We start from the raw sequence: 24,966 nt of genomic DNA on the forward strand, positions 1-24,966 counted from the left end.
AGTCTGGTAAAACATTGTATCATCACTACCAATGAGGTTCCAGTACGAAAACGTGCCTACAAGGTTTCAATAGACAAACAAAGGTTCATCGACTCAGAAGTTAAGGACTTGTTAGCCAAAGAGATAATTCAGCCATCTATTTCTCCTTGGGCTTCACCAGTGGTGGTAGTCCCAAAAAAAGACGGAAGTTCAAGATTTTGTGTGGATTACCGAGGCCTTAATGCTAAGACATACCTTGATGCATATCCAATGCCACAGATCCAGGATATCTTAGAGTCGCTACACGGAGCAACCGTGTTTAGTACTCTTGATTTGAAAAGTGGATATTGGCAGGTGGAAATGGAGAAGGATAGTATCCAGAAAACTGCATTTGTTACATCAGCAGGGCTATATGAATTTTTACGGCTTCCTTTTGGGCTGAAAAATGCCGCGGCATCCTTTCAGAGATTAATGGAGCATGTATTGAGAGAGCTCAAAGGCAAGTGCTGTCTCATATACATTGATGATGTTGTGGTGTTTTCCCAGAATGAGAAGGAACATCTTCAACATCTCAGCCAAGTTTTCCATTGCTTTCATGCTGCAGGCCTCACCCTCAACCTAAAAAAATGTAATCTCATCCAAAGATCACTTTCGTTTTTAGGACACGTTGTTTCAGGTGAGGGCATAAAAACTGATCCATCCAAAGTAGCTGCAGTCAATTCGTTCCCAACACCCCAATCACTTAAGGAAGTACAACGATTTTTAGGGTTAGCAGGATGGTACCATCGTTTTATACCACATTTCTCTGATAAAGCGGCTCCTTTACATGCACTGAAACAGAAAAATTCTACCTGGTCTTGGACTGAAGATTGCCAGCATTCATTTGACACCATCAAACAAGATCTCACACAAGCACCAGTCTTGATTCCACCTGATTTTGACAAACCTTTTAAAGTTCAAACCGACGCAAGCGAGCTTGGTTTGGGAGCGGTACTTACGCAAGAATCAGAAGGAGAGGAGCACGTGATAGCATATGCTTCCAGACTGTTACGAGGACCAGAGAAGGCTTACTCTGTTTCAGAAAAGGAGTGTTTGGCGGTTGTATGGGCTGTCGAGAAGTGGAGGCCATATCTTGAGGGTCGTCTATTTGAAGTGGTTACAGATCATGCAGCTCTAACCTGGGTTTTTCAACATCCAAAGCCATCTTCACGCCTCATCCGCTGGACTATACGGTTGCAAGGGTTCCACTTTACTGTCAAATATCGGAAAGGACAGTGTAATGTTGTACCCGATGTATTGTCCAGAACCCAAGTTAATCGCACTTCACCTGATATAATTGCTGTAGTGAAGGCCAATAAGACCACTGCACTTCCCATTGACATGCCAGTAGATCTCACTCAAATTGGCACCTCTCAGCAGACTGATGCAGAACTTAAGGAGTTAATTATTAAGGCACAGTCATATACTGTTCCAGACATATCTCGAGTTCATTATGTTCTACAAAATGGATTTCTATTTCGCAGTTTACCCGACGGTCAGAATGGGCAGAAGTTGCAATTAGTCATTCCAGCAATGTACCGGGAAGAATTCTTGCATTACGCACACGACAACCCGCTCAGTGGTCATCTGGGGAGGTTAAAGACACTTCTCCGACTCCTGGAGGTAGTGTATTGGCCTAGCTTGAGAGCGGACGTGTGGAAACATTGTAAAGAATGTCCTACCTGCCAAAAGTACAAGCCTTCTCTCTCAAAACTTTCTGGCCATTTGCAATCTACTCCTGTTGTCGAACCAGGACATATGCTTGGTATTGACTTGATGGGACCATTCCCTCGAAGTACAAAACAAAATGAACACCTTCTAGTCATCGTTGATTATTGTTCCAAATGGGTTGAGTTGTTTCCTTTAAGAGCAGCAAGAGCACCTCAGATAGCAAGGATTCTGGTCGAGGAAATATTCACCAGATGGGGTACTCCATCTTATCTGGTGTCTGATCGGGGGGCACAATTCACCTCGCATCTTATCAACCTAGTATGCAAGCAGTGGGGTGTTATACAAAAATTGACAACGGCCTATCATCCCCAAACAAATCTGACTGAACGTGTCAACCGGAATCTAAAGACAATGATAGCATCTTACGTCGGTGACCAGCATCGTCATTGGGATAGATGGTTGCCTGAGTTTCGGTTTGCAATTAACACGGCGTGGCATGAGAGTACAGGATACACACCTGCAGAAGTGGCACTGGGTCGAAAGTTGAAGGGACCATTGGAGAGAGCCTTATATAAACCACCTGACCCCAATAACCCTGCCTATTCAATCCTTGAGCGACAACAAAACCTCATCAAACTGGTAAAGGAGAACATTGAACAAGCCCAAATCAAGCAGAAACGCTACTACAACCAACACCGTAAACAGACTCGTTATCGGGTGGGGGATGTAGTCTGGGTACGGACTCATCCTCTGTCAAGAGCAGAGGAAGGGTTTATGGCAAAACTTTCAGCAAAATGGAAAGGCCCTGCAAAAGTTGTTAGATGTCTCGGACCTGTAAATTATTCAGTTGCATTGCTTGATGATCTTCACAAGGTTGAAACTTACCATGTACAAAACATAAAGACTTGTCATGGTTATGACAAGCCTACTTCTGAAGGGGGGGGTATGTAACAGGCTCAGGCCTGTGTACTACTACTACACTCCACCAGAGGCGATAGGGTGCTTTAGTGGATGGTATATAATCACATGGGTAGTAGAACAAGTCAGATTTGTTGGGCAGAGGAAGCATGGCTTACCTGTTGTGTTACCACAATCCACTTTAAGTCCTGATTGGGAAACTTTGGTTTCAAGCTCAATCAAAGTAAGATTTATTTATTCTACATATTTTTGGGTGTGGTTTCTGTATTAGTTTGTAGCCATTGCACATACTTTTTCTGTGTTCTTTACGAGTGTTTGCTAACTGGATGCACTGCTAATGTCAAGTTTGTATCTTTTTGTTGTTGTTGTTGTAGAAGGACTCTTTGTAGCCACTAACCTTTATATTACTGTCATTCATTCATTGGAGATCAAAGGAGGATTTCCGTTCACAAACTGTTTCATTACTTCACCTTGTGGATCGCTTGGATCTTATGCACAAGGATTGTAACGAGACCACCATCTTCATCTTCAACAGACTATATTGTGTATCCATGGACTATACCAGATAAGGCTTTCACGTAACTTTGGACTCATGCTATGTGGTTGCACTGACTCCAGATCCATACCCCATGCTGCTGAACCTGTTTACATCAAAACAGTTGGTTTTCTTTCATTCTGTACTCATTGTTTGTTTTGTTTTCCACATTCACCCAGGTCTACTGTATTTTTGGGTGGTTTACATAAACTGACAAAAACACATTTTACTGCCTGACTCATTCATGTAATTTATACCTGGTTTAGTTTAGTGCTATGTAAAAGTAAGTTGGTGGTTCCCTTCCTAAAAATCAGACTTATAGCAGTCTTAAACTTAACGCGGTTGAGGCAGTTATAACTGACTGAGCCACAATGCAAGGACAAAAGATATATTTAGAAGAAGACTTATATTGACCATTTAAGATTTCGCTTACATCTATCTTGTAAATATGTTTTGCTATTTTATTAAAAATGTTACAATTACAACAATAATTACAATTTCAACAATATTTCAAGTGTACTCTTTCTTTGTAAAAAAGAAAAAGAAAAAAGATTATAGGCCTACATTTTATCATATGTATTCATTAGTTTGAATATAGCAAATATATATATATATATATATATATATATATATATATATATATATATATATATATATAATATATATAAATATATATAATATATATAAATAATATAGTTATATATAGTTATATATATATTGTTAGATATGAGCAGAAATTGCTAAACAAAAGATTATTTGATGTGGCAGTATATTCTACAGTAGCCTAAAAACTGTACCCAAATCTAGTCAACAAGTGACTGACTGTAACGTTGTTTTTATGAAATATTAGGGCATATAAATGCTAATTTGCAGTTTAATACGTTGCTTATACAAATACATTTTATTTCAACATATTCCAGTCGATTTTTACTCATCTCAGTAGGCTATAGCAAAGCAGTTTATTCTTTCACACACAGACGCGCGATTCATATTTAGGCTAAACAGTCTTTACAACGTTACCCTTCATTCATCTCACAGAAACGCGATTCATATTTAGGCTAAACAGTCTTTTCAAATATGTACCCTTCATTCATCTCACAGAAACGCGATTCATATTTAGGCTAAACAGTCTTTTCAAATATGTACCCTTCATTCATCTCACAGAAACGCGATTCATATTTAGGCTAAACAGTCTTTTCAAATATGTACCCTTCATTCATCTCACAGAAAGGCGAGTCATATTATAGAAATGCGATTCATCTTTTTGCGGTTTGCATAGGCCTACACTAACGTTATTCCATAACGTTATTCCACATCAACACTTGAGAAAAGAAAACAGCCTACCTCACTCCTCAGCGGGATCTGCTCCTCATATCAGGAGATATTGCTCCTCATATCAGAGGAAACTTTTCTCCATAAACTTTTCTCCATAAGGTAGGATATATTATGCCTCACTCGATTGCGACGCGCTTTGTTTACAGCTGATGTGGGGGCGTTTCACAGACTGAAATGGTTCTCAGAATTTGCGTTTGAATAGCACGCGCTCTCCGGGGAGTGGTCAAATTACTTTTGAATGGCTCGTAATGAGCTCGACTGGAATCGCTCTCTTTTTATACAGATTACAGAAGCTGAGAATATTTGTTTTTTATATAAATTACTTCATTTAAAAGATGCGATCTCAAGCTTTATGCCCGTGGGTCTGTTTGCCTGTTTGACTGAATTTTCGCGGAGTTATAGATCATTTTCGAACGCGTTTCAAATGGGAGTTTACTGACAGAGAGAAGGCAGAAATCGCATCATGTTAATTTTTCTTTATTTGTCAAAAAGCAAAACACTTTATTTTTATTGTGAGTATACAGAAAAAAAATAGAAACTGAACAGGATCGATTGATGTATTACACGAAAATGAAAGATCAAAATTAACAGAGCATTTAGTGTTTATTTTCATTGCTAAAAAAAAAAACGAGCAAAACGCGCGGGCGCGTTTTTGGTCCCCAGAGGGTTAAACACACGCGACTTTTCGATCGCGCCCGCGCCTCTCTCTCTCTCACACACACACACCATATTCCAGCATTGCAATCTTTACATCGCAGCCTGCTTCAGAGCTAAGGCGGGGCTACAGATTAGGTGTCCCTAAAGAACCCGCGTATCTAACAGTAGTTCCGCATTACACAAATTTGCACGTTTTATTTATTTTTATACCGTGTATTACACCGAACCATGACGCCCGTACCGTTTCGGTTCAATACGAATACATGTACCGTTCCACCCCTAGTCTACAGTGAAATACTGTCACATATTACACTGTTTGGCCAGCATTTTAACCGTGTTTAATCCAGCTAGCTAACGGTATGCTAAAGTTAGCTGCTGACTAGCATCACGTGCAGCGAAGCAATGTTTCTGTCCCAGTCAACACTTTGATCTCACAGTGATGTCACCATGTGGTCACACCGTCGGCAATCTGAGTTCACAGTGATCTAAAAGTGTAACCTCACAGCGCTCTCACTGTGTGCTCAAACTGTGACCAACTGTGGGTGGGCCACTCCTGTTTGCCAAATCTGGGCCACAAGCAGGCCATAGCAATGCCACATGTCAGCCGAGAGCAAAGAAATAAACCAGAACTGGACCTTATCTGAGCCACAAAATCTGTGTATATTAAATATGAAGTCATCTCAGCCTGTTAACAAAAAGAATCACTGAAAGAAAGAAGAGAACAGAAAAAAGAGACGAGCAGAAGCACAAGAACTACAACTGACTTCAGCCACAGTCTCAGATGAAATCAACTGAAGAGAAAAGAAGACATTAAATCTGTGAAGATCTCAGCAGAGGAGGATTAAACAACTCCACAAACAGCATTACCAGCTTCACTTATTACTAACCAGACTGACTTTATTTCTGTCAGAAGTCTACAGAAGTTTTTATTGAGAATTAACAGAGATTTAACTCTAATGTGTTTCATTTGAAGTCACCATAACAGTGAATAGTGTTTCCATTAGTTGGGCTCTTAACTCGTATTATATCTTTTATCTTTTTTGGCCACTGTGACAGTGTGTTTGTCAAACACATTTGCAGCAGCAAAGAAAGTTAAAGTGAAACGAGATCAGATGATGATGGTTACCTGTTGATGGTTTTATAATCATCATGAAGTAACCTGTTTCACTGAGGTAATTTGAATCTAACAATTGTGTTGTACCAATAATATATTCTCATTACAAACCCTGTGTTACTGCAGCATGAGTTCCAGCAATATTATAACAATCAATTAGAAGATTTTAACAAACATGAGAACGAAAAATTACTGTTCGATAACAAACACAGACATCAATAATCAACGTATGAATCTCAACAATGGTGACAATCTAAAGTACCTTGCTGCAATGCATGCTGGGTACCATCATTGTACAAAACTCCCAGCATGCATTGCAACATGAATAGATTATGCAGCTGAATTGTCCTATTATTTTAATTCTAAATATGTGCTTTTATTTTTTGCTGTTGTTTTTTTTGTGACATTTAGTAGCTTTTCAGTGATGTTATGAATTAATCTGTTTATCTAAAAAAATATATATATATTGTCACCCTTGTTGAGATTCATGTGCTGATTTTTTATATCTCTGTGTGTCACGGTGGATTCATTTATTATGTTCATGTTTGTTAAAATCTTCTAACTGATTGTTATAATATTGTTGGACCTCACGCTGCAGTAACACAGGGTTTGTGATGAGAATATATTATTGGTACAACACAGTTGTTAGATTCAAATTACCTCAGTGAATCAGTCTATTTCATGATGATTATAAAACCATCAACGGGTAACTATCATCACCTGATCTCGTTTCACTTTAGCTTTCTTTGCTGCTGTAAATGTGTTTGACAAACACACTGTCACAGCTGCCAAAAAAGACAAAAGATATAATAAGAGTTAAGAGCCCAACTAATGGAAACACTAATCACTGTTATGGTGACTTCAAATGAAACACATTAGAGTTAAACCTCTGTTAATTCTCAATAAAAACTTTTGTAGACGTCTGACAGAAATAAAGTCAGTCTGGTTAGTAATAAGTGAAGCTGGTAATGCTGTTTGTGGAGTTGTTTAATGAAGTTGGAGCCTGACATCAAATGTTTAGACGTCAACCTAATTTTCATTTTCAACTAAAATGTTCAAATCCAATAACATTTATAGCTGGGGTGACCTCATATTGTGGCCATAAAATGAACACACAGCGAGTGCGCTGTGAGGTTACACTTTTAGCTCACTGTGAACTCACATTGTGGTCATATGGAGAGATCACTGTGAGATCAACGTGTTGACTGGGGTTATTCTAACGTCCGTTTTCAGAGCATCCAAGAGAAGCACAGGCATAACAGTAGCACCGAAATGAATCACAGAAATCCGCATTGATATTCGGTCCGGTAGATAACGGTCGTTAAGGCACCAGTGCCGTATTAGCACCGGGTCTGTCTATAGCTACCCAACCCTAGCGACGACGACACTAGCAAAGCAAAGCCAGTCCTTCACTAGCCTATAGTGCGTTGGTCTCTTTTTTATTACTTATTTTCTCTGCATTGAGTGACAACCCTCTCAAATATAAGACACTCAAACAGAACAAATAAAAGTTTCAGATTCACTGTCTGTAATTGCAAAATTCTTGCTTATTTATTGTGACATGATAGCAACCCTTCTGCTGTGCTAATGCAACCTCAACTACGCTATCAATATCCAAAGTAGCCGAACGTCATGTCGCCTTTTCATATTTTTTCTCGAAGTTGGCAGTAACATATCAAAAGTTTTTAATTAAATATAAAGGAGTTTTCTCCAAGGAACTTCCTTAGGCACTGGATGAGGTCTGCTCACTCTGCTGGAGAATGACTCTAGGCGCAGCGTGCGTCGAACACGTGTTCCACAACAACAACACTAGACTGCCCACAGATGCGCCCGCCTAATAATCGGCTTGATATACTTGGATATTGGCCGATGCCAATTATGTTAAAAAAATGCAAAAAAACGGCTGATTAATCGGTCGACCCCTATTCCACAGATGATCTGAGTAAATAATGACTGAATTTGTTCCTCTAATAAATTTGACCATCGGCGCTGTATGATTGTGTATTTTTAGAAACAACGTCACCTGACCCTGAAAGAGAAACATCCCAGGATGAAGGAAAGTCTGGTAAGATCCAGCAGATCTGTTGCTCAGTTTGAGTTGAAAGTGATCTTATGATATAAAGATGAGTGATGGATGTACAGCATGTGTAAGAATACTTGTACATGATGTCATAATCTCACCTTGTTTCTCTGTGACAATCCCTTTGTGTGATTTCAGGTTCCTCTGTGATAGTTGCGGTTTCTGTGGGTTTGATCCTGCTGGCTGTGTGTTTAGTGCTCATGTTGCTCAAAATAAAATACAGCTGTAAACATGGTGAGAGACACACACACACACACACACACACACACACACACACACACACACACACACACACACACACACACACACACACACACACACAACACTGCAGATTTAGTACATCTGAGTGTGTCGCCCTCTGCTGTTCAGAAATACACACACAGTTAAATTATCTCTCATTTTCTCAGTCTCAGATGTGGCTCTTGTTCACACAGGCATCATCTCATCATCAGACAGAAGAGAGACCGGAGATCATGAAATGGTGAGTTTCAGAGCTGATCTGTGCTTCATGATGTCAGATAAGTGGGCATGTTTGCTGTACCTTTAAACTGAGACTTCATGTTTGGGGGATTTTGCTTCTCTTACAGGTTCAAGACTCAGATCCTGCATCAACTCCTCTATATTCGACAGTCCAGTTACCCACAATCCCCTCTGATTCACAGAATCCACTTTACTCATCAGGCCAGTTACCCACAATCCCCTCTGACAGGGTCATTTACGCATCTGTCAGTTTCCAGAAGCATGAAGAGTCTCTCAGTGACGCTACAGTCTCCTTCAGCAAGAACGAGATTCACTCTGATTATGCATCTGTCAAACACAGCAACACACCAAACTATACTTACCATTAGAGTTTTACTCAAATCTAGAACCTTGTCAGTCACTGAGAATAATGACTGAGCCACGTGCAATAATTCAGTGTCATTGAACAGGTTATGGATCAGCTATTAGAACAGGTTATGGATCAGCTATTAGAACAGGTTATGGATCAGCTATTAGAACAGGTTATGGATCAGTTATTTGAACAGGTTATGATCAGTTATTTGAACAGGTTATGGATCAGTTATTTTAACAGGTTATGGATCAGTTATTAGAGGTTATGGATCAGTTATTAGAACAGGTTATGGATCAGTTATTAGAACAGGTTATGGATCAGTTATTAGAACAGGTTATGGATCAGTTATTAGAACAGGTTATGGATCAGTTACGACACTTACAGGTCACTTGCCCCGTTTACATGCACACTTTTTAGCTATTCTGATTGAGATCGTTCTGATTGACGGATTCCGGTTGACTGTTTACATGGGATGTTATCTAAACCTATCAGGTGTTTACATGTGCTGACGCTTCCAATCGAAATCATTTTGTGACATGCGCACACAGCTTGTCTGCCGGATCTGGAAGCTAGCACTATTTCCCACGTTTTCAATCCTGTCAAGATGGTGCATCACTTAATCGTCGCGTTAGTTGTATGTTAGGCATTAACCGCGTTTCCACTGTCGGGCCAGTGCGAGCCAGGGCTTTAAACGGGCCGTGCCGGGCTAATAGCCTCGGGCCAGTAATGTTAGCACCGTGCCCAAAATCTGCTGCGTTTCCACTGTCGGGCCAGAAGCTCCACAGCGCTTCACTAAAACACGCCAGTAACACGCCTCTCTGGAACAACGTCACACTAACCCATCTTTCACCAATAAAATGAAAGTTTTATCAGAAAACTAATCAGAAAGAAATCACTGGAAACAGCGTGATCGCAAAACAAGAGCGACCGTTTGCTGCCATTTTTGTTGTTTAATTGAATATTTAAAACCCAAAATAGATGTTTTACCACAGGTTTACAATAAAAAGCGATACATTGATCATAATGAATTAATTTGTATCATAATTGCACATTAGTCACACAGAAATAAAGTGGTTTACCGTTTATGACGTTTGTGAACATTCACAAAAGAAAGAGGACACAATTATTCAGTCGCGTCTGTTTCTGTTTATTTGGTATAGTTACAGGACATTTACATCACATTTAGAAAGAATGATAATTTCTACAAATATGCCACCAAAAATTTGACCTGAGGAGCTTTAGCACTCTCTCCCAGAAGGATACAGTTATATTTAAAAGAGGATAGTCCAGTATAACGAGATAAAATAAAAACAGGATTAAGATAACTTATATGATTTGTCTGATTTCTTCAAGCGTTCATACCATGTTTACTATGGTAATGGTTAGCGCGCATAGTTTTTTGCATCGGGTATAAATATTCCTACATTATACGGTGATCAGAATACACATCGGATCACAAAGAGAAGGCGTTATGTTAGCTGACAGAATTATCTGGCGCAAAACCAGGCATGCGCAGAAAGACATACACTCAAAGTAATCGGAACAGCTCGTTTACATGGTGTAATCTTTCGTTTGATCGGTTCATGAAAAGGTTTATTCCACCCCCTTCAATCCGAAGCTGAAATGTTTCTCTCAGAGACAGAAGGAAACATTGACTTCTCCTGAAATGTTAAACTGATGACAGAATCTTTAATCTTTGTAAGCATCAGTTTACCAAAAGTGACACATTATGTTGTGAGCAATAAGCCAATACAATCTGTGATGAGCGCATCAGCTCGGAGGAAGAGCAAGACAATATTTATAACAATTATAAATGTACTTGATGTCATAAATGTCAGTGTTTTAATGGGATGTCTATCATGCAGAGGAAAATAAGCCTCATTTACATTTTCTCCACTAAGATTTAAATGTATTTTAGAAATGTGAAACTCAAGTGAAGTGCCTGAAAGGCAGTAATAGATATTTCATTTTTTGTATTACTTTTTAACTAATTACATTGTAACTTGCCAATACTGAGCAGCAGAATACATTTCAATCTTCAAAAGAACAAATTAAAATACTGTTAGTAACTTGTATTAATGATTGTGCTTGTGTTCTGGTTTGATTTAGCAATATGTTTGTATTATTCTCATCATTTTCAATTAAAAATCTATGCTGAATAAATGTATATTTATCCCGCCACCATTTTCATTAATACAGTGTATACTTTTTTCTTGATAAACCCCGAAAGAATGGAAGTGAAACTGTCACGGTTCAAGGATTCAATAGGCTTGTTTGAGATGAGCAAAATCTGCGCAGAACCGATCATCGGTGATCAGGGCGAGATGCATGCCGGTTAGAAATGTGTCCGAGTGCGGTCCGCCTTGCTCTGATGTCATGCTGACGTATGTCAAAAAACTCTCGCGACCGCAAGGCGTGTCGTATTCTGCAGTCGAGCGCAGTTGATCTCCACCAACTGCGCTGATCAAAAGCATGATGGGAAACGACTTGCTGACGACACAGCTTAATGCTCATTGGCCTAAACAACCGTGATATATTGTTCTCTTTAAAAAAAAAAAAAAGATTATAAAACTCTGATATCATGTTTTATGTGTATACGTTATGTGTGAATATTCCCAAACTATCTGACAGTGCGATCTCTATGGGTTATGCAATGTAATTTTTATTTAAAAAGAAAACACACGTCTGTATAAAAAAAAAAAAAAAGATTGATAAACATGTATTTGGAATGGAATTAGATAAGTACTTTGGGTGTCTTGTTCATTATATTTACTTTCATATAAAAGCAACAGAACTTGAATTACATCCAGTTTATTAGCAACACGGTGCACGAGCGTGAATCCCGCGATATCCATCTTTGATCTCACAGGTGTCAGATCCACTGCGAGAAGAGAGAACTGTCCGGCTTGCCTGCGCTTTTTTCACTCCTCCTCTCACTGCAGCCGCCTCTCGACTACATTTCAGGCGAGGCAAGGCGCATCTCAAACAAGCCTACTGACTCGCCCTCGCTATGCGTGTGCGTGTTGTGTGAGTGGGCGCGGCTCATCAGCACGGCTTATCATCACGGCTGATGAGCTGATTAGCGCCAGCTGTTCTGAATGAGGATGTCCTATATATTGTTTGTTACCTCGTCCTGTCTTTGTCAGATGGTTGTTGAGGCTCACCAAGGAACTACTCACCGTGTTTCTCCTGCATTCCAAGTCCTGCTTCCATGCAGTGGATTTCCTGAGGTTTCCCGGAGGATTTTCTACCTGTTCCTGCGTCTACATCTGCCCATTGCGTCCCTGCATTACCGAGCCTGAGTCCTCTTCTGCCTGCTTCCATTCTGACCTGTTCACTTGCAACTGAATCCTTTGACTGTTTCCTTCTGAGTTATGACAGAACCATCTGACCAAGTGATGGATTCAGTGAGTGCCCCAGGGAAGAGATGTTCGCCAGCAACAGCGTCCGTATGGATCGGCAGGACGAACACATTGTTGCCTCTGGTCGGGCGATACAGGCTCTGGTAACGCTGGTGTCCGAGCTCACCTCTCAATTACAACGTCTGAGAGCTCCCACTGCGCCAGCCCCGCTGTCCATTCCCCCGGATTCTTCCAACATCAACCGGCCACAGTCGCGCATCCCCACACCAGAGAGGTATGCCGGCGAACCTAATCTCTGCAGATCCTTCCTGACAAAGTGTTCTATTTACTTCTCTCTCCAGCCAGTGACATTCGCTTCTGAGCAGTCTAAAGTGGCACTGGTGATGACCTTGCTCTCCAGGTGCGCGGCTCTGTGGGGAACGGCGGTGTGGGAAAATCAACACTCTTGCTGCTCCTCGTTCCAAGCACTCGGGGAGGAGATGAGGCGGGTGTTCGACCGCGCGGTCGCTGGCCACGAAGCAGCTCGTCAGCTCGCCGACCTTCGGCAGAACATCAAGACCGTCTCCGATTACCCCATCGAATTCCAAACGTTAGCGGCCGAGTGCAGATGGAACGAGGAGGCAAGAACCTGGTTACCTGGTCAAGAACTACATGAATCATACAATGTGATTTTCTGGATTTTTGTTTTAGATTCCGTCTCTCACAGTTGAAGAGTACCTATGATAAATATTACAGACTTCTCCATGCTTTGTAAGTGGGAAAACCTGCAAAAAACCTTCAATGTGTGTCAAGAGAATGTTTACAAGATGTGGTTGATATTTATTTCCTCTGAAAGCAGAAGTGAAATAATGTGGGATCCACAAATAGATAGTAATAAATGACATGCAAATTACACTTGACCCCAGTTTCAAAGACAAGGCTTAAGCTTAGTCCCAGACTAAAATGTCTGTTTTAAATGAAACTTGCACTGGCATCTTCAAATATGTCACTGTCGTTGTTTTGTCTCGAGATGCACATCAGCAATATTTTTTGCACGTTTCTAAAAGCTACTTAAATGTCCTAATTTAACCAAGGCCTAATCGTGGCCTAATCTAAACCCTGTCTGTGAAACCAGGCCTAGAAGTGCTCTTATATCAGGAGTAATCTCTTATACCCCTTTTCCACCAAGGCAGAGCTGGTGCTGGTTCGGAGCCAGAGCCTAGTTTCAAATCGGTTCTTTGTTTTTCCACCGCCAAAGCACCAGCTCCGAACCAGTAAAACTGGTTCTTAAGTAGCACCAAATCATTGCAGGGTCTAGAACGGAGCCAAGAAAGAACCGCTTGCGTCAGGGGCTGGGGGCGGGGTTACCGTGAGTTGGATTCCGATGTATTTTTGCAAACCCATGAGCGTCCATAGTATTGCAACGTCCGTTATTGTTGATGGCTTGTTCGAGATGCATCGGAGCGGCGAGGACCGATCGGAGCTGCGGGAGTGTTTGGAGAGCATACGACTCCTTGTGCTTTTAGATCGCTATCGCAGTGCTTTTATGTCATGCGGCGATCGATCTGCGAGAAGCCGATGCATCTCGAACAAGCCTGGCGTGTTTGTGTTTGGCGCTACCGCACTAGCGGTTGCTGGGCAACATGAGACGTATACAGTGACGTAAGATCTGGCTCTGTTGTGGCTCTCTAGCCGGTGGAAAGGCAAACCGGTTCTTAGTAAGCTCGTCAGTCGAACCAACTCTGAACCAGCTCTGGCTCTGGCTCTGAACCAGCACCCGGTTCTTGTTGGTGGAAAAGGGGTATTAGAGATCTTTCACAACATCCAAAGCACATTAGATTCTCACAGTGCGTCTGTATGATCTCTTACCTGAAATGTTGGCATGTTTAAAGATGACTGAGGTCTACTAAAACTGTTTGACACACGTCAGTTTCTCTGTGGTTTTCATGATGAATGCAGGATGAAGTCTTTACACCCTTCTGTCTCTCTTAATGTATATGTTTATATTAATATACGGATGTGTCCTCTGTCACCTGTGTTTCTCTTTTTATCTGTCACACGTATCTTTCACACATTTATCTTTCACAGATATCTCATCACTCTCCGCCCTGTTAACAGTGCAGATCTGGGTGGAACCGTTAGAGAATAAGGAAGAAGAAACGTGAGAAAGACTGACGGAGGATCTGTGTACTTCTAATGATAGTGACTTACATCGCATTCAAGGAACACATTTGATCAGTTCTTGCTTTCACTGGATCGGGATCGGATCTGGTTTTTCTCTGGATATCTGAGACTGAAGTCAATCTGGAATGAAGGCTGCCATCATCCTCTTCATCTTCATCACCCTCTGCCTGATCTCAGGTCAGTTCTTCACTGCTCAGTCTGGGTCAAATAATATACTATATTACCCAGATTGATGATATATAATAACCCAGAGCAAATGAACTTGTGTTTGGCAGGTCAAGTACTTTGTTTCAGTGTGTTTGGATGCACTGGAGGGAGTTTAATGTTCAAGTGCATGTACAAGAAGGAGAGCAAGACTAATAAAGTGAAGTATTTCTGCAGAGACAGGAGCTGTAAGATGGGCATCAGTACTGATGTTCAGAGTCGATGGGTTTATAACGGGAGATTCGCTCTGTATGATGATGAAAACAGCAGATTCTTCACAGTGTTTATCAGGAACCTCAGCAGAGAGGATTATAGGGAATATACATGTGGAAACAATCAGACATGGAGTCATGATGTTAAGTTAGTGGAGAACAAAGGTACGTGTGACACTTTATAACTTCCTACAGCAATTATTTATTATGGTATTAAGGTGCAGTACAGAAGATTGAGTAAAAATTAACAAAAAAATAAATAAATAATAATTACTGAAAAAAAATTCAAAACAGTTTCCATGCCTTACACTGATTCAAAACGGTCAGGTTATAATAATAATCCATATTTCGAGCTGTCAGGTTGGATTATGCAGGGAAAATGTAAGTTGTATGTTATATGTCATTCTTCTTTGCATGTTCATGTTTCCTCTGTAACAATAAATAAATAAATAAAACTTCCCTGTTCAGATTACATTTTCAGATGTGTGTTTCTCTGTCAGTATGTCTTGATGTAGGATGTCACGACTCTGATCTCAGGCAACTATAAATATACCTAAAAACAACCACAATACACATTAAAAGGAAAACACTGCAAGGATCATGACTTTGTATGTTTCACACAGAGATGGCGATAGAGAGGACAAAGTTCCCTAGTGCACCTTTAATAACACTAATAATATTTTAGATTGAAGTTCATGTCACAAGGTTTTGTTGAAATCATTTTCAGGGTCTCGTTGTGGGACGTCTGATATCCGGGACGGGTATCTTGGACAAAAGACGATCACTTTCCGCTGTGAATATGATGAGAAGTTTAAAAAACACACCAAAGTTTTCTACAGACTGAACGAGGATCCTGTCCATGTTCTGAAGAGCTCACGATCATCACAATCATCTGAGGAGAAGTTCAGTCTGTCTGACAGTCATAAAGATAATTTTACTGTGACCATTAGAGATATTTCTGCAGCGGACGGTGGAGTTTATTTATGTGGAGTGGAGAGAGATAAATCAGATCATCGACCTTCAGAAACATCAGTTACTCACATAACCTTCATTAAAGAGATTCAGCTGAATGTTTCTGGTGAGTTTGGTTTCGTTTAACTAAATAATCCTTACAGCTCTAAATAAGGAATGTAAATCCCTCCTGACTTTTAATAATGTAATAAATCAACATATAAATGTCATTTTGCATCTGAATGTGACTCAAGGTAAAATATCTTTCAGCACAATGGTAACCACACAAACTCAGACATACCAGAAAACCTTTTAAATTCCCAAATAATAGAAAATTAAACACTAACAAATCTCCCCTATATTAATATTCAGCAAAACACATTAAATAACACTTAATTTTAACATACTCTCCTTTAACAGTCAGAAGCAAAGCATGCTGGGAACTAGAAATCTGTTGTAACTCATTCCATGAATGTGTATTTACGTGTGTGTGTGTGTGTGTGTGTGTGTGTGTGTGTGTGTGAGCAGTGAACATACATTCACATTTATATGGGAATATGAATGTGCAATACATGTACACAATAAAGGATAAAACTTTTTGATTATTACATGTAATGCTGTTTTTGTCCTAATTTATAAATGTTTTATGTGTTTTTATATTGCAGTATATTGATAAATATAAGCACTAGTTTCCCATATATGTAAATGTATTATGTAATATATCATATTATATTCCCAGTATATTCCCATATATTTTTGTTCCGTATAGATCATGCTTGAGTCACACACAGACTTCAACATTCAGCATGCAAAACACAACCATGGTAAAAACATTTGACTTAGTGTAGCTACCAGAGTAAACCTAAAGTAAATGAAAAAGTAATGAATGAATGAAGTAATGTAAAGTACTCTCAGTTCTTTTAGTTACTAGAATTCTTGTGTAAGTGAACTATACTAAAGCTTTGTCAGTACAACATACTATTCTTATTTTACTTGGGTTTTTAAAGGGTTAGTTCACCCAAAAATGAAAATTCTGTCAGTAATTACTCACCCTCATGTTGTTCCAACCATGTAAGTCTTTCGTTCATCTTCGGAACACAAATTAAGATATTTTTGATGAAATCTGACAGAATTTTGACTCCTCCATAGGCTTCCAGTGTGACCGAAACTCACCGGCCCAGAATAGTTATTAAAACATCGTTAAAATAGTCCAAGTAACTACAGTGGCACTACATTAAGTTTATCATGCGACGAGAATACTTTTTGTGCGCAAAAACAAACAAAAATAACGACTTTATTCCACTTTTCATTTCCTTCTCTCTGGGCCTCGTAGTGTGTTTGCGCTGCGCGTCTGTGTTGCACGTCATCACGCAACACACACATGACCGGCGTCGGCCAATAGTGAGCCTACGTGGTGACGTGTAACACAGACGCGCTGCGCAAAAACACTACGCGAACCAACTAGACACCCAGAGAGAAGGAAATGAATAGTGGAATAAAGTCGTTATTTTTGTTTGTTTTTGCGCACAAAAAGTATTCTCGTCGCTTGATAAACTTAAGATTGAGCCACTGGAGTCACTTGGACTATATTAACGATCTCTTTAATAACTTTTCTGGGCCAGCAAGTTTCGGTCACACTGGAAGCCTATGGAGGAGTGAAACATGGCTCAGATTTCATCAAAAATAGCTTAATTTGTGTTCCGAAGATGAACGAAGGTCTTACGCGGTTGGAACAACATGAGGGTGAGTAATTACTGACAGAATTTTAATTTTTGGGTGAACTAACCCTTTAAGGCAATCCGTTTGCATTCTTTTTTAAGTAAGACTTACATTAGATTTTACAGTAAAAATATGGACCAAATTTACTGTTAATAAATAATTTTCCATATTAATGTTTTAAGGTTAAAGGAAATGTCTGTAAGCTTAATGAACAATGTCCTGGCACCATTCCTGGTTCTCTGCAGCTTTTCATCTTACAGCGTGTTCATTTTTGTGTGAACTGTCCCTTTAAGGCAACATGCTGTGGTGAAGTCTGCAGATTCAGCCCGATAAACATGAAAACCACAGAGAACAGGAAGCTACCAAAACCATAGTAAAAACTTGTTTTAGTTTTTGTCAGTTTAGTAAGGTTCACAGAGAAAGCATTTCTGTTTACAGAAGTGCAGAAATAACCCTCACCTTACTGTCATTTCAGACACACTTTTTGTTTTTTTGCTTTCTGATTCTTGATCAGATCTGAATTCAAATCGTTATGCACTGTAAAGACGTGTCTTGGCACATACTTGATATGATCGGATACGAATTTGCAATTAATCATATATTTGAACATTCACACTGATGTTGAACTGAATCAACACTGAACTGAATTGAGCTGAATACTGACTCTATTGTCTTTATAAAGCAGCTTTACGGCCCTCGTATAATCATTGCAACATCCCTTTTTTGTCTTCGCTCAAGGGTAAAAAGAATTCTGAAATACCTTTGCAGTGATAAACTGTTAGCAGATGTCCCGACGCCAGACACATTTAGATGTTTCCTTCCCAGTCAACACGTGGGATCATGATCACAGTGATATCACACCATTCTCATACGGTGATTCTCACAGTGTCAGTAATATATGAGCTCATTGTGAACTGAAAATGTTGAGCAGGATGAGAAGAGGCGGATCAAATATCAGTCACTGGGGGGAGATTCTACTTCCTGTTTCTCAACACTTTCACAGTGGTGTCACAGTGGTGTCACATGGTCAGCTCACTGTATGAGTGCACACACAGATATACGCTGAGGATACACTTTTTGCTCACTGTCAGAGGTGGATAATCCAGGGGCCAAAGAGTAAAAGTCCTGACATATGTTTATTCCACTCATGAACTCAGTCATTTCACTAATTAGTTCTCTCTCCTGCTGAATTAGCAAATCCAGGTGATTGGAACAAAATTCTTTCTGAACCACTGCATAGCAATGCCACATGTCAGCCAAGAGCAAAGAAATAAACCACAACTAGACCTTATCTGAGCCACAAAATCTGTGTATATTAAATATGAAGTCATCTCAGCCTGTTAACAAAAAGAATCACTGAAAGAAAGAGAACAGAAAAAAGAGACGAGCAGAAGCACAAGAACTACAACTGATTTCAGCCACAGCCTTAGATGAAATCAACTGAAGAGAAAAGAAGACATTAAATCTGTGAAGATCTCAGCAGAGGAGGATTAAACAACTCCACAAACAGCATTACCAGCTTCACTTATTACTAACCAGACTGACTTTATTTCTGTCAGACGTCTACAAAAGTTTTATTGAGAATTAACAGAGGTTTAACTATAATGTTTCATTTGAAGTCACCATAACAGTGATCAGTGTTTCCATTAGTTGGGCTCTTAACTCTTATAATTTCTTGTCTTTTAAGGCTGCTGTGACAGTGTGTTTGTCAAACACATTTGCAGCAGCAAAGAAAGCTAAAGTGAAATGAGATCAGGTGATGATGGTTACCTGTTTATTGTTTTATAATCATCATGAAATAGACTGATTCACTGAGTTTTTTTATTTTTTTATCTAACAATTGTGTTGTTCCAGTAATATATTCACATCACAAACCCTGTGTTACTGCAGCATGAGATCCAGATGTGACATTGCTATGCAGAGGTGTAAAGTCCAGGGCTGCGTTCTCCAATAACGTTGTCTCTTAGCGCGCTACGAAGACTCAAAAGGTACACCTTAACTACAGGTATACATTTCCTACATGTGTTCTCCGAACTATACCTTAGGATGTTGCTTAAGGTAAACCTTCTTAAGTTCGACCTTAGCAGGTGCTGTCCATGGCGGAGGTGCTGAATAGGTTGATATCGATGCCTCGATGATCGATTGTGCGCTCTTTCCTTCACAGCGGTATAGGTAAAGTATTGAGAAAACAATGTTCTTTATAAAGAAGCGTTTTAGAAATAGTACAAACTGCATTTATCGGGCTCATTGAAATATGTACATGCAGAAATAAATATGAGTATGTGTTTATAATTTAGCAAGTGTGCAATCCCAAACCCTCACGGCCATAAGTGTGTTCTCCACAACGTATGCTGAGTAATTTTTTTTACAATGGTCTCTTCTGACATGGTAGTCAGTGGACTAAAGTGTTCTCTTATAAAGTAGTTGACATACACTAACTGGCTCCGCGGACGGCGCCGTCTTTGATTTAAAACAAGTACTCGCTGTCTCGCTGCCATAGCTATAAAGTTTGTGTAAACTCATCTTTCTTTATATAGACTCCTAAGCCTTTTCTGTCAAATGGTTCGCCAGCTGATGTGCCTTAGGATAGTAATTAAAAAAGCTAACAACCATTAGTGTATGGAAACTTTATTAATGAAAACACTTCCATACACTGGGTGTAGGCTATAACAACTTAAGTATTTTATGTGTAAAATTTTAAAGTAAAGTAAAAATGTAATTTTAATACTAAATCAGATTTTATATTAAATGTTCATATAAAATTTTCTATGTGTAATTAAACTGCGATGTAAAAAAGCTTTTTGCGTAGTGGTGGCCACTAGCGGTATGAACCGTCAGCAGCGATAAGGTATAGCTAAGAGCGCTCCAGACCAACCTTACGAACGTATGACTTACAGAAGGTATACTTAACTAAGAAGGTTTCAGAAAACACGTATTAACGATAAGGTACTTCTTAAGGTACAACTTAAGAACGACGTAGCGTTAAGGTAGTTTCGGAGAACGCAGCCCTGGTTCAGAAAGTAAAAGTCTTCCTCAGTATTTTGTTCCAATCACCTGGATTTGCTAATTCAGACAGGAGAGAGAACTAATTAGTGAAATCAGCTGAAATCAATTCCTCATGGGTGGAATAAACATATGAATAGACTTTAACTTTTTGTCCCCTTGATTACCCACCTCTGCTCACTGTGTATCACGAGTATCCTGGGAGCTCATGGTGAGATCACTGTGAGATCAAATTGTTGACTGGGTTTCAATTAGGGGTGTGTGATATTTTTATCGTGAACAATTAAAATGTCTCCACAGTCCACTTTTTCGGAAATATTGTTGTATCGTGATTCGTGCTACAGTGCACATTCTATCAGTTTCAGTTCTATGCCTTTCACCAATGTCCCAACATGCAATAATACAATGCAAGTATGCAACAAATTGGGGTGTGCACGCTAGATGTCGGCGTGTTAACAAGATCATATACATTGCTCATGAGATTTAGCAACACAGTGACGATGGTAGAAAACACTGAGGAATTGGTCCCTAAAAAAATGCAACATCGGTAATATGGAAATGGTTTGGCGCAAACAACAGTTATTTGCAAATGTTGCAATGATAAGACTCGCACGTTGGATGGCAACACGACAAAACATTTTAAACGCCTCAAAAGAAAACACCCAAAAGAATATGCTGACAGTCAAACTGTGAGGGGACCCCGCGTGAGTGCATCAGGTACAACTATGGCTTAAACAAACAACTCTAACGAAGTTAGAAAAGGGAACTCCATATGACAGGACAAGTAAGCCCTGGAAAGATGTAACTGATGAGTGACATTTTACCTGGCAAGGATATGATTCCCATAAAAACTATGGAAAATGAGGACTTCAAAAGACTGCTCAAAGTCGTAGATCCACGTTACGAGATACCCAGCCGCAAATATGTTTCAGCTACGGCCATTCTGTATATCTTTATCTTATACATGGCTGTGATCCGAATGCCGCAGCAAGATGGAACACAAAATGTTATGTTTTTTGCTTCAACAGCAGATTTATGGTCTAGCCGCACTTCAGAAACATATTTAGGTCTGACTAAAGGAACACTCCACCGCTTTTTGAAATATGGCTTATTCACCTTCTTTCCTACATTTAGGTAGGTTGGCAAATGCAACTAAAATGCATTGTTTTAGTTTGACAGGGTCGCCGCTAGCTTAGCTTAGCTTAGCTTAATGAATGGAATCCTTTGTTGCCAGCAAGCATGTTCTGAGTAAACGTGATAAAAAAATAAATATAATAATTACTTCTTGTGGCCTGCGTATTCACAACGAGTACAAATACGATCCAGATTAACACTAGGCGATTTCCTAGGCAGATATTGACTTGGGACTATATTAGGGGGAAGCACAGGCGAAGCACTTCTACTTGGGGGCAGAGATATCACGCAACACATGAAATCCCACAACTTCCGTCATCATACCGGCGTGAATAGTAGCTAGCTTTTATCACTTTTACTCAGGACATGCTAGCTGGCAACAAAGGATTCCATTCATTAAGCTAAGCTAAGCTCGCGCCGACCCTGTCAAACTAAAACAATGCATGCACTGAGACAAAAATGCATTTGCCCAACTATCTAAATATAGGAAAGAAGGTGAATAAGCCCTATTTCAAAAACCGGTGGATTGTTCCTTTAATTTTATTGATGACTGGAAGTTGTGTAGTGCGTGTCTAGAAATAACATACTTCTCACAAAACCACACAAGGATTATTATTGTCACAGGCATTTAGTAGTTTATAATAGTAAATAATTACTAATTACATTAGGAACATAGCCTGGCAAGCCAGACCTACATCAAGATGTTAGGTCTGGCAACTCACCACAGACACGGCTCAATCCGAGGGGCGGGATATACGGCTGTCTTTCAAATTCCCTCTGCACGCAATAGGACAGCGCTTCAACCAACCAGAGCGTTTTCCCAACAGCGGAGCTAACGTAAGTTGATAGATTCAACTTCTGAATCTGGCCGGCAAAACTACGAACACATCTTCCTTTTTAAAGAATGACTTAAGTGCCGTTCTTTGCTCTTTTCTCAAAGAAAAACTTAACTCCAAGTCCTCCAGAGTCGCGGCCAAAGCCGATTCGAAAGACTGTTCGCCAGCAGCAGCCGCCATTCTTTGTTTTCACGTAGCAGGGAACCGTCACAACTCTGTCGTCATTATGTTAAGCCCCGCCCCGCCTACTCTATACACGATGTGATTGGCCTGACCCAATTTAGTTTTTTACAGCTCCGAAAGTCAACGGCGAGTTGCTAGACTACCCTGGCTGCAAAATACATACATTTTGCTGCCGCTAGGGTGCGTCTAGATTTCTAGGCTATTAGGAACACTGAACAGGGTTAAATTATGAGATTAGTATACAATGTAAATGGCATTATTACAATATTTACAGTGTGCTCTATCTTAAATCTAATTAACACTTTTTTTTTTTTTTTATGGGGACATTATGGCTGTTTGCGGCTCAGTAATTTGAAAAATAGTCTTAAAACCAACATGGAAAAGAATCGTGAAAAAAAAAAAACATGAATCGTGATTTTTTTTTTTTTTTGTGAAAAAATCTGGATATATCGGTTCCTTGATTAGTAGTAAATCGCCATCACCTGCTTTCAGATGGAGCGGCATTTACTATAAAGAGCCGTAGTTAACTGACAAGCTGAGCCATATCGCATTAATATTGCGGACGTATCGCCAGCGATAATTAATGCGATATGGCTCAGCTTGTCAGTTAACTACGGCTCTTTGTACACCGCAAAAACTCCAGTGTTAAATTAACACTCCTGGGAGTGTATATGAACACTCAAGAGTGTTGAAGTTAATGAGATAATTAAGTGATTAATTTAGTGATGATTGAGCATTATTGAAGACACCTGATGTTAACAAGCAGAATCACTGAAGGAGAAAATCACAAATTGTAAGCCATCGTTATGGCGATCAATGTTTGCTTTAGTTGGGCTCTTGACCCATATATTATTAACTTTAGATTTTGTTTGGCTGCTGTATCTGAGTTATAACTGCCAGATGAATGAAGAAAAAAGTGATCTGATGGAGTTGGTTATATAATGACAATCATCATTTGAACTTGGTCACTGAACTCATTAAGATCCTTCTTTCTGACTTGGTTACAGCATAACTGTGAATCTGCATAAATGCCCAGAATTTTTGATATAATATAAAGGATTTCTTAAAAGTTGTTTAAAAAAAATCATTCTTTTAGGCACACACAGACGTCAAGATTCAGTATATGCATCTCAACAATGGTGATGAGCAGAATATTCAATTAGGAAAAGTAAATTACATAGACAATTCAGATCATAATTTATTCATACCGCAATGCATGATGGGAGCCATTAATGAGTTGTGATTGGTGGCAGCCACTGCAACATGCTTTATTATTGTCACCATTGTTGAGATTCACAGGCTGATTATTGATGTCTGTGTTTTAAATGAATTTAGTTGAAAGTCTTTTGATCAGAACAATGTTTATTAAATATTTTGAATTATAAGAAAAATACTGATAATCATAGGCTGTAGAACCACAAACCTGCTGCTAACAAGTTAAATCAAACTATCTCAATAAGTTTCATTTTTCAGATCAGAGCATGATTATGTCAAAACATAACCAACACTATCAGATCACATTTACTTTGTTCATTTAACTGTTATAAATCAATAACAGCAGATGAACAACAGTAAAAATTAAAGTAATCATCTAATGGTCAAGAGCCCAACTAAAGCAAACACTGATCACCATAATGGTAACTTACAATTTGTGATTTTCTCCTTCAGTGATTCTGCTTGTTAACATCAGGTGTCTTCAATAATGCTCAATCATCACTCAATTAATCACTTAATTATCTCATTAACTTTAACACTCTTGAGTGTTAATTTAACACTCATATTTTAACACTTTACACTCTTGAGTGTGGACTCATATACACTCCCAGCCCCAGGAGTGTTAATTTAGCACCGCTCCATCTGAAAGCAGGTGATGGCGATTTACTACTAATCAAGGAACCGGCTTTACTGACGAGATGCGCATAACAATATCGTGCGATATATCGCCCAGCCCTAGCCTACCACTACTTTCAATAACAAAACAAACATCAAAAATTACAGCAGTGAGAAAACAACAGCTCAGAAAGCATCTGATCACAGCG

At 39.5% G+C, this 24,966-nt stretch overlaps 1 protein-coding gene across 5 annotated transcripts in view; it reads left to right on the top strand.

The window, feature by feature from the left end:
- Positions 1-24,966, top strand: part of LOC311286325 (polymeric immunoglobulin receptor-like) — a 127,228-nt gene that overhangs the window by 55,085 nt on the left and 47,177 nt on the right. The window contains exons 1-3 of one of the 5 annotated variants that reach the window (XM_084402490.1): positions 9,231-14,862; positions 14,961-15,266; positions 15,829-16,179. The exons of 3 other annotated variants lie outside the window; for them this stretch is intronic. In XM_084402490.1, the coding sequence (XP_084258616.1) occupies positions 14,811-14,862; positions 14,961-15,266; positions 15,829-16,179 (709 nt within the window). In that variant the 5' untranslated portion in view covers positions 9,231-14,810. Of the gene's footprint in view, positions 1-8,259; positions 8,314-9,230; positions 14,863-14,960; positions 15,267-15,828; positions 16,180-24,966 lie in introns of those variants that run through there. One more of the 5 variants, XM_084402484.1, reaches the window with a different exon arrangement.

This window comes from Rutilus rutilus, assembly GCF_951802725.1.
Source record: "Rutilus rutilus genome assembly, chromosome: 2".
NCBI lineage: Eukaryota > Metazoa > Chordata > Actinopteri > Cypriniformes > Leuciscidae > Rutilus > Rutilus rutilus.